Consider the following 14,803-nt stretch of genomic DNA (forward strand, 5'->3'; position numbering starts at 1 on the left):
TTAAACTGAAAAGTAAGGGGGGGGGGGTAAGAAAGGGAATCAGACGCTCAGGACTAGAAAGGGGACGGGTAATTATTTATGTGATAGTGGACGATGAGTTTAGAGAGAAGGTCAAGAAACGGGAGTTAGGGAATCATATAGATTCGGATCACTTTCCGATAGCAGTGACATTAAAGAAAGAAAAAACTGATTACAATATGGATAAAAGCAAAGCAAAGATAAATCAGTAGGGAAGAGGGGATTGGTTCATTGGAAGAAAAAAAACAGTTCAATATAAGAAATATAAGGAGAAAAAGAAGTTTAGAAATAAATGAAGAAAATGGAGGAAAGGTAAAAGTATTGGAGAGTTATGTAGGAGAAAAAAAGAAGTGTACTGACATAAGTTATGTGACCAAACGAAAGAGAATTAAAGGTTTGAGGAAGAAGCGTTGGCTGCCCTGAATAAAGAAAAGTCACGAAATATCATTGGCGTCGTTTGGAACAACATTGCACAGCAGTGAATTTGCGATCGAAAAGGATCAAAATGATACTTTCCGTCTTTCTATTGTCAAAAGATAGCGCGTCGGACATTCATGCAGGAGGACTGAAATTTGATCCCTGACGCGATAACAATGGCATTTTTTTCTATGTGCTCCTACCGGGGCATCTTTGATTGATTTGAAGATCGGAAAGTTTCCTTTCAAGAACAATATTTAAAATACATACATTTTCAAAGTACATGGAATAAAAGGTAAAAAATGTACCAGAGCAGTGCTTGACTTCTGTATAGATCATTATTTTTACAAAGTCTTTGTATCATTGAGAAACTGCATGACTCAAAAAAAAACTAATGTACGATTTAGAAGAACTCTCCTTGACTTTCTGCGTGAATTTGCAAGGGCGCCGCCGGCATAGTGAAAAATATACATTGGCATACGTGTATAAATGTAGTGGGCAGTGGATGAAGTTACAACCAATTGCTTGTTTTTAACAAAATTGACATTTTTGGCAAATTATGTCTAAAAAAAGGGAATGAACAACTTTTCCACTTCTCGATTAAATCAGGCGTTACTGCTTCGAATTTGCAACCGGAATATATAGACTCGACCTCTTTTTTCTGAGTTTTTCTAAAAATAATAAAATTCTTTAAATCAAATAAATATATTATAATAATTTCTCATGATTTTTTTCCATATAAAAAAACGTTCTCGTTCAACTTTTACAACGAATGATTTTTATTCTGATGCAATGTTTTGTTAAAAGAACACCACTTATTGCTACAATAATAAAATATTAATTAATGGCTGTGGGATGACTAAAAAATTCATGAGTTTTATAATTCCTGATCGAAGAGATTCGAACTATAAAATTCTCCAATTATACTGTTCCCGAATTCAAAGAAATAACATTTTTAGTTATATATAGGTGGGCATATGCCCAAAAAGGGCTCTCAGGGCCGACATGAAGTTTTGTAAAGGAGCATATACAGCTGAATAAATTTCTGATATTTTAGGCCCAAAATTAACCCTCTATTTTGACAAACGAGTCATCAGGGTATTTTTTAAGTTGGAACTTCGAAACCCCATTTTTCGAGGAAAAGTCCTACAGAATTGACGAATGCCATAAGAGCGCATGTTATAATTTTTCGTTGAACATGAAATAGACCTGTTTTCGGTTACTATCTGAATACAAAAATAATAGATAGATAGGCCCTTGGACTTTACTTTAGAGATTCGGGGTTCGATAACTATCTTAAGCCTAAAGAGAAAAATGAACTTATTTTTTAAATATTATCTATTTTGATCCTTCCACTTTTATGGAAAATAACCTTGGCCTTCTTTACGTTTATCCTCAAGTCTTTTTGCTCTATATACTCTTCAAATATTCTTACCAAATGATTATCCCCTTCTCGCCACCTGCTTAGAGAATTATATCGTCTCCGTATGCCGTATAGTATAGTTGGGTATTGCCCAAAACCGTTCCCTCTTTTTATTTCACGTTAAGCTTATCCTCTAAATTTTCCAGCAGTACATTAAGTAACAGCGGATTCAATAGGAATTCTTACCTTAGACCTCTTCCTCTCCCCTTTTTGAGTCCTTTCTTCATCCTAATTCTGGTTTCTGTAAGAAATTCTTTTTATTCTCTCAACCAACCTTTCATATACTCCCCTCTCTTTCATTGTCTGCTATAGCACTTTTGTGTTTACTGAGTCAGAAGCTGCTTTAAAATATACATATAATGCCGCTTATTTACCTCTCTTTCTTCCTAAATGTCTCTTAACTAAGTAATTAAGTACGTATGTTTATCTATAATTCCCATCCCTTTTCTGAATTTCGCCTGATCCAGTCTTCTTCCTCTTTTCCTATTAATTACATACCAAACCAGACCATATTTAATCGCTTTTTCCACTTCCTCCTTGTAACTCTTCTTTCTATGTTGCCTTTTCCTCATCAGCATCCTCTTATGTTCTCCTTTTCTCCTGTGTTTTCTACCGCTAGTTTTCTCCTGTGTACTACCCATTCTTTATTTGCCCTTTTCTCTATTTTCTGACATACCCTATCATTCTCTCTTTACTCTAACTGTAGAGGGACAACAAATAAAATACATGATACATTTTTCAGGAACTTCTAACCCCCTTCCCCCTTCGTGATACATTTTTCATTGGTTTTAACATTGAGAATGATACTGCGGCAGGCCCCGTCCCTTAGCGAATAAGATATTTTGCAAATGACCCCATGCCTTGTCCCATCAACCTCTCTTTCCTTCTTCTGTTATTTCTTTTGTATCTATCTCATCCCTTTCCTTCTTATTCAACCCTTTCAGTCTTTCAATTAGCTAGTTTACTATCTCCTCTTTTTTATAATTGAAATTCTGCTTTTTTATTTTTAGTTTACACTCTTGTAATTTATCTGCCCACAGATTTTCATTTTCGAATCACTTTGTCCTCCTTTTTTCCTGCTCTCTATGCCGCACTTATCGTCGCCACCTGATAATGTAGCTATGATCAGGAAGCACTAGGACCATATCTCATTCTCCACCTTCAAGATCTCTATCATGATCCTCATTCTCACTTCCAGTAGGACGTAATCTATTACTTTTTGTCGCTCACCTATCAATGTAATCTCTCCTGTCTCATCTTCTTTCATATTGTCGTTTCATATAAACAACCTGTTACGCCGTTCACCTCTAGTTACCTTTTTCCGTCCTGGTCCGTCTTCTTATGTTTGGAGCTCCTTATATATGCTTCCTTTTTTTCATCCCTAATCCCTCGCTCTTATTCGCGAATTCAGGTATTTAAGTCACCTCCTATAAAAAGCAACTCATACTCCTTTTCATCCAATCACCTCCTTGTCATTCTTCAACCTTTTTCTTTCGCTCTTCTTCCATATACACAAACTACCGCTAGTTTTACTTTTGCAACTATGATCCTTCTTACCATTGTTCCATTTTTTTTCTTCCTGTTGCTCTCTATTCTCCAATTTACTGCCAATTCTTTTCTTACTCCTGAGACTACGCTGATCATCTTTCTCCCTTTAACGAGTTTCTTTCTTACTTCTTGAATCGGCTACATATAACCTTTCGGGAACATCCTTTTAATCCCCTTCCATTCTTTGGCATTCGCATAAGTTTCACTTATTATAGCCATATCCCAGTTTCACCGCCCTCCTTCCAAATTACTTTATTCATGTTTTTTAAGCCTAGCGCATTCCAGAAAGATATTTTCACGTTTTCCTCATCCCTTTCTTCATCTATCCTCCTTACGTTTCCTTCCCCTTGCAATTTGGAAACTCCTATGTTTGCTCTCTTAAATATTTTGTCCTTTCCATTTCTCTATTCTTTCTCTCTCTCTCTATCTCAAACCTTCTTCAATTGTTTTTTTTTCTTCCTCTTAGTAATTATATTTCTCCCGTAATTTTTTTTTTTCTCCTCCTCACTCTCTACTTTCATCAGAAATATTTCCTGTCTTCCATTGTCGCTCCTATGTCCCTAATTGCTTCTATCCTTACCTGAACTCCAATATCTCTCATCAGATTCTTGATTTCCTCTTCTCCTGTTTTACTCTCTACTTTCAGTCCATTCACTACGATGTTATTTATTCTGGTCGTCCTTTTTTCCCCTTCCAAACTTCTTTTAATCTCACTCAGTCTTTTTTTTCAATCTTTCATTGTGATTTTGCATATTTTTATCACTCCTTGGTATTACTTCCACACTCTTTGTTTCTTCACCATATCTTCATTCCTGATTTCTAAGTTGCTTACCTGTTCTTCCAACTTTTTTACCTTAGTATTTCTCTGTTGGCCAAACCTCTTTCTGTCTATGCTCTATGTTGTCTAGTCTATCACATACCTTGGCTCTCTCCTCTTTCCAAAGTTTATCCCGCTCGTTTTAATTATCTCTTACTTTTCTTACCTCCTCTATCACGTTGTTCCCTTGCCTATCCATATCATATAATCTCTTTGTTGCTTCTACTCTAAACCCTCTTATGAGGACTTGCAGTTTTTTTAATATCCCCCATCCTTCTCTTTCATTTTGGTGTTTTTAGTATTAACCAAACGCCTATACGACCCCGCGCTACCTGGCTTGTTAAGGCACTGTAAGTTTGAGCGTATCCCGAATTTAAGTTTCGTGTCTGCTTTTCCTTTCTAAGTGCCATGCTCTCCTTGGTCGGCGTCTCGAAACTCTGCTCACCGCTGCTGTCGCTACAGTCAAGGTCCCTCTTTACCCCACTCACCACTCTTTCAACATCAACACCTCTTGTTTCATTTACTGCCTGCTGTTCTGTACGATCATCCAGTACATGTCGCCCTGTGGTGCCAGATTTCGGACTTCGTACCATCGAAATCCTACTTCAACCAGTGCTCAGCAACATTTCCCGCTGTTCAACTGCCTACCTCTAGCGCACATTTCCCAGGAACTGATCAACCTGATATCCGCAGTCACTACCCTATCTGCATACTCACCCTTATTTCTGAAGGTTTGAAGAGAAACTAAAAAGGGGAGCAGAGTATCACAAGTTTGCTGGGGTGAAATTCCGAACAAGAAGAAAAGCAACTTTGGAAATTCGACATAGGAGGAAGAAAGTAGAAAAATAAGGAGGGTTGGAGATATACGAGAAGGAGTCCTGGAGTGGGAGATCGTAGTTTAGAGCTACTAGTAATGCAATGAGAAGATACACGGAAAAAGATTATAGATTCAAAGAACAATAAATGGTATATGATGGTCAAAGGGGGGACGGAATCATAATACTTGCAAAAAATACAAACGGAAGATCAGTAGAGTAGGAAGACAAAATTTAGAATAACACGAGCGAGAGCTTGTGGTTATTGGATAAATGAAGAGAAGAATCTGCGCAGAGTATGTGGATACGAAATGTAGTCATGGGCACATGTATTAGAGAGGATTACAGGAGAGGAATATGGACAGTTTAGCGTGGGTGAATGTGTCAGATGGATTTTAGATGGTAATGGACAGGGAGTGCAAAGAATGAACAAATTGGAAGAACTAAGAGAAACCAAGGAAACAGGGCAGAACCAAATGGACAATCCTAATAAAGGAAAGTGAAGTAGAAAAAAGTTAATTTAAAAACTTTTATACTTTTTTTCGCCGATAAAATTTCCCACTTTGGGGTTTTTAGGGTCGCTGATATCAAATTTGAAGCCCGATTTTCAAAAACAAAATTGCGGACACATTTTCGAGGTTGTTATCAGATTTGCATGAAACTTGGTGTATGTAGATTTTTAGGGTTGCTTATTCCAAATTTAAAGTCAAATTTTACAAAAACAGAATGGTGGCCACAAAATGTCGGAGAGTTTTTGAAAATTGTTATTGGGTTAGCATGAAAATTAGTATACATATGTTTTTGGAGTCGCTGATTTCAAATTTGAAGTCAGATTTTTCAGAAAAAAAATGGCCGAAACTTTTTTAGAATTGTTATTGGATTTGCATTAAGCTTGGTAGAAATATGTTTTTGGTGTCGCTGATTTCAAATTGTCAGATTTTACAAAAACAAAATGGCGGACACAAAATGACGGATATTTTTCAAACATTTTAATGAGATTTACATGAAACTTGGTATAAGTGTGTTTTTGGGATCTCTGATTCTAAATCTGGAGTCAGATTTTCAAAATGACATTGTAGCTACAAAACCGTGTTGTAGCCTTTTGTAATAAGAAAAATAAATACAAATAAAAACGAGGAATAGCTACAAAAAAGGCGCCTATTGCTGTTCTTATAGCATTTATTTTCATACTACATCCTCATTTGAATCTGAGAAATTATCAGTGCCAGAATCATCAGTGGCGGATACTTCGCGATTAACAATAGTCGGAGGCAACAAAAGTCTAATCGCTTCTTCAAATAACTTTTTACTTTTTTCGGCTGCACATTTTTTCCGAGACTTGTAAGAAGAGGATCTGAAGGCACCATTTCGCCATCTTAATTTCAATTTTGAAAGCAGCAATTTAAAATTACAACCAATATTTTTGAAAAACTAATGGCAAACTTGCAATTGGTGCGCGAAAGAACACTTTAGTTTACATATGTTGTATTTGTATTATTATTCATTTTCTTATAGACTTTAAAAGCCTTATTAAGATTTAATATAGATAATGAAAAATTAATTATTTAGTCATGTGGTTGTAACAAATTGTATTTTAAATATAAAATATACTCCTTTGGACATATTTTTTCCAGTAGAATTAGGTTTTACAATTTGTTCTGCAAAAAATTAAACTTACCAGTAATTTATTTAAACAAATTTATTTTTTAAAGCTAATGGCAAATTCAAAATCAGCTATATCCCCAATGTGCGTCTGCCGCCCATCGGTACTGTAATGTGCCAGGCACATTTGTTATATAAGTGTTCTTTAGCGATCAACTCTGGGCGAACTCCTCTCCTAATCGAACAGAAAGTCGTTCACCGTAAGTGTTTGTTGTGGTGAGGTAACACGGTATTTGAGTTTTGCGATTTGTTTTTAACGAAACTCCTAATTTTTTTCTCAAGGCCATGTCAGCATAACTTAAAAAAAAACATTCTCTTTTTTATAAATCCAACATACGTTCACGCGAAACGCGATATTGACTTAAAAATTTGGGAAATTCAATAAAAAGCATTAAGAAAAGTTTGTCTGTTCTTCACTTTTTATAATTATAAAACACTTTTTTTTTAAATGTGCTTTTTCATAATTAAAATTTTTTTGGACTAGACAAGCATTTCTTAGTGCTTTTTATTTATCTTCCCAATTTTTCAAAGCGCTTTGGCGTTTCGTGTAAACGTAAGTTAGATTTCAAATAATGTGAAAAAATTGCAGGTTACGCTGCTATGGCCTTAAAGTTCTATAACGTTCTATTTAATTCATATATCTATCATTTTCTTTGCATTTCTGTTTTTTTCCAATTTTTTTCAATTTTTTATTTTTAAGAAAGACATTTTGTGAGTTTTATGCGAACTAAATCAATTTCCTGACCAGGAGAATTTTATTTTTATAAAATCGAATTTTTCTCGCGAACGACAGACACGGAAAAAATGTTTGAATAGACATTTGCACGTCTGAAAAAGTTATATGGAAACAACCACTTGCTCTAGTTTCGGTCACATAAAGCTGATACGATATCTTCCTAACATGTAAACTCTACAATAACTTTATCGACCAATCTTCGGTAATATTGCTTTTTTGCAAATGTCGACTTGTTTTCTTGCTTGTTTGATGGATGTTAAAGCAACCCATAAAATAAAGTACCAAACCTTACCTTATAGTGGACGCTTTCTGTACTTATTTTTAAGCGACTTTTCATTCCCATACTCTGATAAAAAATCTCTTGTGTTTTTTTGGTAATGTCGATTTGATATTTTTCGGATTCTTATTATAGTGTACTAAAAGCTTGGGAACTTTTTTTTAAAAACTGTCTATTTTTCTCATAATTCCTTTCAAATTATTCATCTGTTGATTGGAAATTTCAAAAAAATATATAATTAGAGTTTTTCATAAAAATATAATTAAAATTAATAAAATATAATTAAATAAAATATAATTTGCAAATACTAGGAAATACTGCGATAAAAGGCAAAAATTTTATACTCTCTGAAAAAAATCATTTTGGAACCAATAAAATGAATTTACCTGAATCCTAATTCTTAGCATCAAGAAAATATTCTTCAACAGAAATAATTTTTATTTAAACTAGACACGTATCTTTCATTTCACTAAACAAATTAATTCTTTCCCTATATTTTCTTCATAAAAATAAATATTTATTACTTTCTACAAAACGATTTCCTTGATTCAAAATGTATAGATTTTTGAAAATCTGGTAAGTCGTTCAAAGAAATATTTATTTTATTCAATGTGTTGGATTCTTTAAATTGATTCAAACGGATTTCAATCAATAAATTTTTTTATGCTTGAATCAAGCCTTTAGGTTTATTTAAATCAAAGAAATGATTCAATTCAAAATGATATTAATTATATCAAAAATATATTTATTTGTTAGAGGAGTTCATGCATTTATACCAATAAAGCATTTATTTAGATGAACACAATATTGGGTTTACATAATTATTTATTTATTTATTTAATGGTACTATTTTAACTGATTACTAGAATTAAATTATTCATAAAAAATGAATATTTATTCCAACGAATTAATTATTCCTTTTTAATAAAAGGTGTAGTAACGTGGCGTAATTGATTTCAATTGAATACTTCTTCGGATTAAAGAAATATGTTGTTAAATTAACTATATTCATGTTTTTCATTTGAAGAAATATTTCTTTGGAATTTATGGTAAGGGTTAAAAACGGCTTTCAGCCCTAGGGTTCTCATGTTGCGGCAGCGTCGTGTTCATTACTGTGGAATTCACACTTGACGGACCCAAGTTCAATTCCTGCTGAAGGAGGATTTTTTTATCGAATTTTTTGGTACCAGGTTCATAACCATTTAAAATTATGTATTTGTTTAAATTAAATATGTATAATAATAACAATCTTAATTATAATTTAATTGTAAGCATAAATAATTCACTTGCTCATTTAGGAAAATATATATATACTAAAATAGAAGTATAAATTACTTTATTGCACTGGAGCATGGTCTAGGCCAAAGAAATATTTATTTCAATCTGTGGGATGTTCGTTTGCTACCAATATTAAAAATTGGATGTGGAGTAATAGTTTGTTGAGACTGTAAAATATTTGCTTGACTTTAAAATATATTTCTTTCCATTAATTCACATTTCCCCATTTCAAAGAAATATTTATTCCCATTCATTGCACATTCACTTGCAACAATGAGTTGTTTCTTTGGTTTAAAATGTATAGTACATATTTGTCAGTACTAAATATTTCTTTGATTCAAAGAAATATATTCCTCCGAGCAATAGATCATATTTTGGAATGAAACAATGTTAACTTAATCCTATTAACATTTGTATAGCTGAAAGAAATTCTTTTTTTTTCGTTCAAAATGCATATATTTATTTTACTTAAATAAATATTTCTTTGAGAATAATCAGGACTTTCACTTACTTTAGCTAAGTAAAATTCGCTTGGCACAAGTAATCCTTTTTCAGTTTGTACATTGTTATTATTTGGTATCGTAGGCTGATGCAAAATTGCCACCCTCCTTCCCTCTAAGGTTTCTTTGAACGATTAAATAAGTGTTTATCAGGATTTGACAATATTGACAAGAGTATAGGATTAATGTGCTGTTTATTTGATATCAAATAATAATATAAATAACAAATTACGAGTAACTATTTTTTCTCACAATTTGAAATCGTTCGAAATTTTGCCACCTTTAAAAATTGGCTGCCCTAGACAGTTTCCTACGTTGCCTGTTCGGTGGATCCGCAAAAATTAAACATCATCGAATCCGACGCATATCTCCCTTGTAGAATATAATACTATTTTCTAACACCCACATGAAAATTGCGACTTAAGCATGCCTGTAGAGAAGACATAAAAAAGTTGCGCTTTTTAATACAGATGTAAAAAATATCCTGTGCACAATATGCTATTTAATCCTATAAAATATATTGGCAATTATTTTCATTTGTGATTTAGCGGACTCCAAAAAAAAAATTATAACAAATTACGACTCTATGGTAATTTTTAGGCAGTCGTATTGATTTATTTTTAAAAAAAGTCCATAGTATACTCTCAACCATTAAATGCATTTCTGGCGAATGAAATAAAGTTTAGTTGTTTCGTTTACGTCAATCAATCATTCTCCCACGAAACTATCGTTTTTTTATTGTCATCTGAAACCATTATTAAATCCTAACATAAAAATTTTAAGATTAGCTTATTTCACTTACGTCAGAATCGGCACCCTTATCAGCTCCAGGACACGTAAAGGTTACATATTCATGACATCTTTTATGAACTACGAAACTGCACACTGAAATTAAAATGGGAATTGACTTAATAAAGGCGATTCGTATCACTTCGCAATCTCAGAGTAATTAAGTCAAGGTCAATACATACAAAAGCCGTAGGCAGTAAAGTTTAACTTCATACGAGGATGCAGAATTTAACTTTTGAATTAAAAGCGAGGACGATAGAACTGCATCCGAGTATAAAACAACATTACTGCCATTATACATACGATACTTTACCTGAAATAGGTAGAATAAGCGCCCTTTTTCTGTAAAATTGCGCCTGGTTTTACCACATACGCACGCGCTTGGGGTGATAAAGATTAAATTTTTCAAAAACTCATATGCAATATCTGCAATCTCCATAATCTCCTATTTACCTGTCCATTTACCTGTAATGACTTTTAGGATGTCGTCATAATATGAATGACATAGTTGGGGTAGAATAGAGGCTCGTTTCAGAGGGGTGTGGAAAGAGAGGACTGGCAGCTGATCTCCTCATAATTAAATAATTCATTCAGATGCCCTTGACCTGGATTATTACACAGATTGCCTATTGCAGTATTAAAATGACATAATGATGCTACATTTATTTATTATTTTATCTTTTAAAGCAACAGAAGTTGCAACGTAGAAGAAGTCGCTGGACTCACTATTTATTGAATTAAACGAAAAAACGGAATGTCACAGCGATGCTTCTTAGTTGAGTGTTTTTATGATTGCTGTATGCAATACAATTTCTTTTTACCCATATAGGAAATACACTTTGCAGACTGTGATTGTACACAATCACATAACACCGCTAAAATTATATTTAAAATCATTGTATGTACGAAAATTTATCTTGTACTCACGAAAAATATAAATACTTTTTCATTAATTGAAATTTTCAAAACTTATTGAAAAATCGATGTATATTTTTCTTTCGAATGTAAATACCTATAAAAACATTTTTCGATGTTTAGGAATTTTTCTTTGAACGTTTTTAAGTTTCAAAAATCAAAAGCATGTTCTTGGAAGACCTTACTCGAAATTTTTCTAATGAGTCGGGAAAAATTCTTCATCTTCGGGTCACAAATTCCGGTTGCGTTTTCTGTAAGGGGTTGTAGCCCTAATCCAAGTATCGCCAATTTCGAAAAGATGTTGTTAATCAGTGGAGTGTTATAAGCCACGGAACAAAAATAATAACCACTGAGCGAATTTTGAATCCATTCCCTTTGAGCGCTGCTTAAAAATTTCAATGGAAAACTTTTAAACGAAGAAAGAGGAAATGATCTCTGCCAATACAATTTTACGGGAATACAATGGGAAACTGAGAGCAAATTGAAATATTCTAAAATATAAAATAAAGTCATTTTAGAGTCTGAATTGTCTATAGGGGAAAGAGGAAATTATCTCAGCTAATACAATTTCATGGGAATACATCGGGAACTTTTGGGGTCTAAATTTAGGGTACAAATTTTCTATAGGGGAAAGGGGAAATGATCTCTGTTAACACAATTTTATGGGAATACATCGGGAACTGAGATCACTTTAAAATGTTCTAAGATATAAAATAAAACCATTCTGGAGTCTAAATCGCCAACAGGGGAAAGGGGAAATTATCTCAGTTAATAAAATTTTACGGGAATATATTGGGAAACTGAGAGAACATTTTTGGGTTTTAATTCAGATAAAATAGTAAGGCACATGATTCTGGACTCGACACTCTGTTAAAAATATTTCACAGGCTCATAATATTAGAAATACAAATCCCAATCATAAAATAGTTGGTATGATTTTGCCAAGGAGCAAATTATTTTTAAAAAATCAATATAATCAATATATCAGGACTTAATTCCTTGGCCAACCCATAAAGAAAAGGATGAAGATCCTACCTTAGTACCAGTTAATCCGCGGATCGTCGAGAAGTACATGTTCGCACCTTGAGTTCACAAACTAGACTAAAATTTCGTAATATACGTACGCTAACGCGATGAACGGTGATTAATGGAAGAAATAATATGTGTCCTGCTCAGAGGACTAATTTTAATTACCACGGTCAAGAGAGAGATCCTCATGTAGGCTCGTTTTCCATTGGTCTGCCCTATCACCTTACTTCTCTTCGTTGTGTTTTCTTCTGCCTCGTTGAATGAAGACATCCACCAAGTTTCTTTCCTTATTCTTGAAAAGTGGGAAAAGCGGTCCTTGGAAAGTTGAGGCTATCGGGGTGGCTAAATGCACTGCTGTGCGTGAATTGGAGAGCGGAAGTCCATGCTTCGAACGGAAGATGTGATTTTGGACTCCATGACTCCCAAAGTAATAGATAAGAGAGACGGCACCAACAGCTAGAAATAAAATTAATTATTCAAGGTTGCGAAATTACCAAGTTTATCCACAATTAAGCTGGTAATCGCCTTGGTCCATTTTCAGCAGAGATATGTCATGGATCGCAGACGGCCAAAGAGAGAGAGCAGATACGATAATCCAGGACGTAGAGCCAGAAGAAGAATATGCCGAATGTCACAAGACAGAAGAAGCCTCGCTAAGGCGGAGGTGACGACAGACCTTAGTTGATGACGCAATGTGAGGTAGTGAAGACCTTCACGATTCACCACTCAAGACCGCAAAATTCGAAAGCTCTCATAGCGTTTTTTTAGCGACAAAAAAAAGAAAAACAAAAAAAGGAAACATAGGCAAATAAATCTTAAATCTAAAAAAAAATAACAATAAGGAGTGCCGAATTTACTCCTGATGCAAACCAAGCGTATTTTTCTAAATTTTCAGATACTTTATTTTTGTGATGTTCGAGAGATCCGCATAATCACAATGCGAGCCTCTCGCTCTCTAAGAGCCTTGTAATTTTTCTGGAAAATAAAACTATGCGAATCGAAGTTTCGCTTTTCCTATCTCAAAGGACCTATAATCCTTTCCTGTATTTCAGCATTCAAGCAGCGGCGATTTTCAGCAATTACAGATTTTCAGGGATAAACCCTTTACCAGGAAAATTCGGGTTTCTACCGTAAAAAACCAGGGCGTTTTATTCCTTTTTTTCGAGTTCTCTCCACTCTTTGCGAAGTAAAATATTTTTCTGTAGGTTTGGTAACGTTCTTTTATTACTGTGCCATTATTAGTTCTTCAGTTTTGATGTTTGTGCTGATTTTCAGCATATAAATCGCACTGAGAAGTGATAGGACTGTTATATAATCTTCCTATTGTATTCATCACGTACCAGCCGTGCTTTATTTTTCTCTATTTTTCTAACACTTACATCTTATTTTTGGTATTCTATTTTTGTAACTAACGTATATTTATTTGCATTTATGCACTTATTTAACACCTTGAAGGTAGAGTAGAAACCCTTTTTGACGTCAGAGTGTACCAGAAGTGGCCGAAAAATGAATGACTTCGAAAGGCCTCGAGCGGTCGGAATGAACAATTTCTCGTACTTCAAACTTCAAACGCGTTTATCTCGAAACGCGTTTTTTTGGCGTCGTTGCCATGATTCCAGCCGATCTATTGGGCCGATTTCATACAAATTTTTTTGTAAATATTCAGTGAAGACTTGGCTATCGCATGAACCTCGGTCTTAATTCTTCATTAATGTTTATTAACAATAAGATCTAGTTAATGTTTAAAAAAAGTGAGAAAAAAACGAAAAATCACAAAAACTTTCACAATTTGTTTATTAATTAATATTTTTTCATAATTAAGGTTCATGCTATAGCCATTTATGTGTTCTTTACGAAAAATTTTGGTTTTTGTGTTTCAGATGAGGCAAAGTTGAAAAATCATGGCGACCGTTTTTCAACGTAGCATCATCGGATCGCCCAGAAATTTACCGGATATTGATGAAAAATAAAAAATAAATTTTTTTCCGTTTAGTTAATAATATGCCTTACGACATACTAAAAAGTTGTAAGTGTTTAATAAAAATAAATAACAAAAAAATGTTGTTGAAAAAAGGAGATTGAAACCTGGCTACCCCCTTAAGCAAGTGCCATCGTTTGTGAACAAAAAATAACTGCTGAAGTGCCCTAAAATTACTGCTTTTATGAGTACGAAAGTATGAACCATCAATTCTTGTTTTTGCTATTCTTTTGTTTCATATTGTTGGCAATTTCCTTCAGAGTACATAGTCCTGCCACTGCGGGGTAGTGTGCTACACTTTTCTTGCTCTTCTTTTGTTTCTTCACGTTGACAATTGCTTTTTGTGTACAGAGATGGGAGTGCTTGCAAAACTGAAATCATTATATACAGGCGAAATGAATTTAAAGGATCGCCATTGGAAGTTATGTATCTGACAAAGATATGTACTAATTGCAATCAATCGATTTGTAACGAAATCGCTGCCGTGGCCTTATCTGAAATTATTATTATTACACCATTAGGCCATTTCCCTTTCGGGGTAGGCGTGACTCACTCGGCAGGGGAAAGGAGTAGTGTGTGGAAGGGATAGAGATTTTTCAGA

General features: G+C 34.0%; 1 protein-coding gene across 12 annotated transcripts in view; it reads right to left on the reverse strand.

Annotated features, from left to right (window-relative positions):
- Nucleotides 1–14,803, reverse strand: part of LOC117167579 (protein kinase C, brain isozyme) — a 1,572,697-nt gene that overhangs the window by 1,296,468 nt on the left and 261,426 nt on the right. For 11 of the 12 annotated variants that reach the window (XM_033352622.1, XM_033352629.1, XM_033352624.1 and 8 more), the window contains one exon: nt 10,294–10,376. In XM_033352622.1, coding sequence (XP_033208513.1) covers nt 10,294–10,376 — 83 coding nt within the window. Of the gene's footprint in view, nt 1–10,293; nt 10,377–12,230; nt 12,253–14,803 lie in introns of those variants that run through there. The other variant, XM_033352631.1, reaches the window with a different exon arrangement.

The sequence above is a fragment of the Belonocnema kinseyi genome, chromosome 2 (assembly GCF_010883055.1).
Source record: "Belonocnema kinseyi isolate 2016_QV_RU_SX_M_011 chromosome 2, B_treatae_v1, whole genome shotgun sequence".
NCBI lineage: Eukaryota > Metazoa > Arthropoda > Insecta > Hymenoptera > Cynipidae > Belonocnema > Belonocnema kinseyi.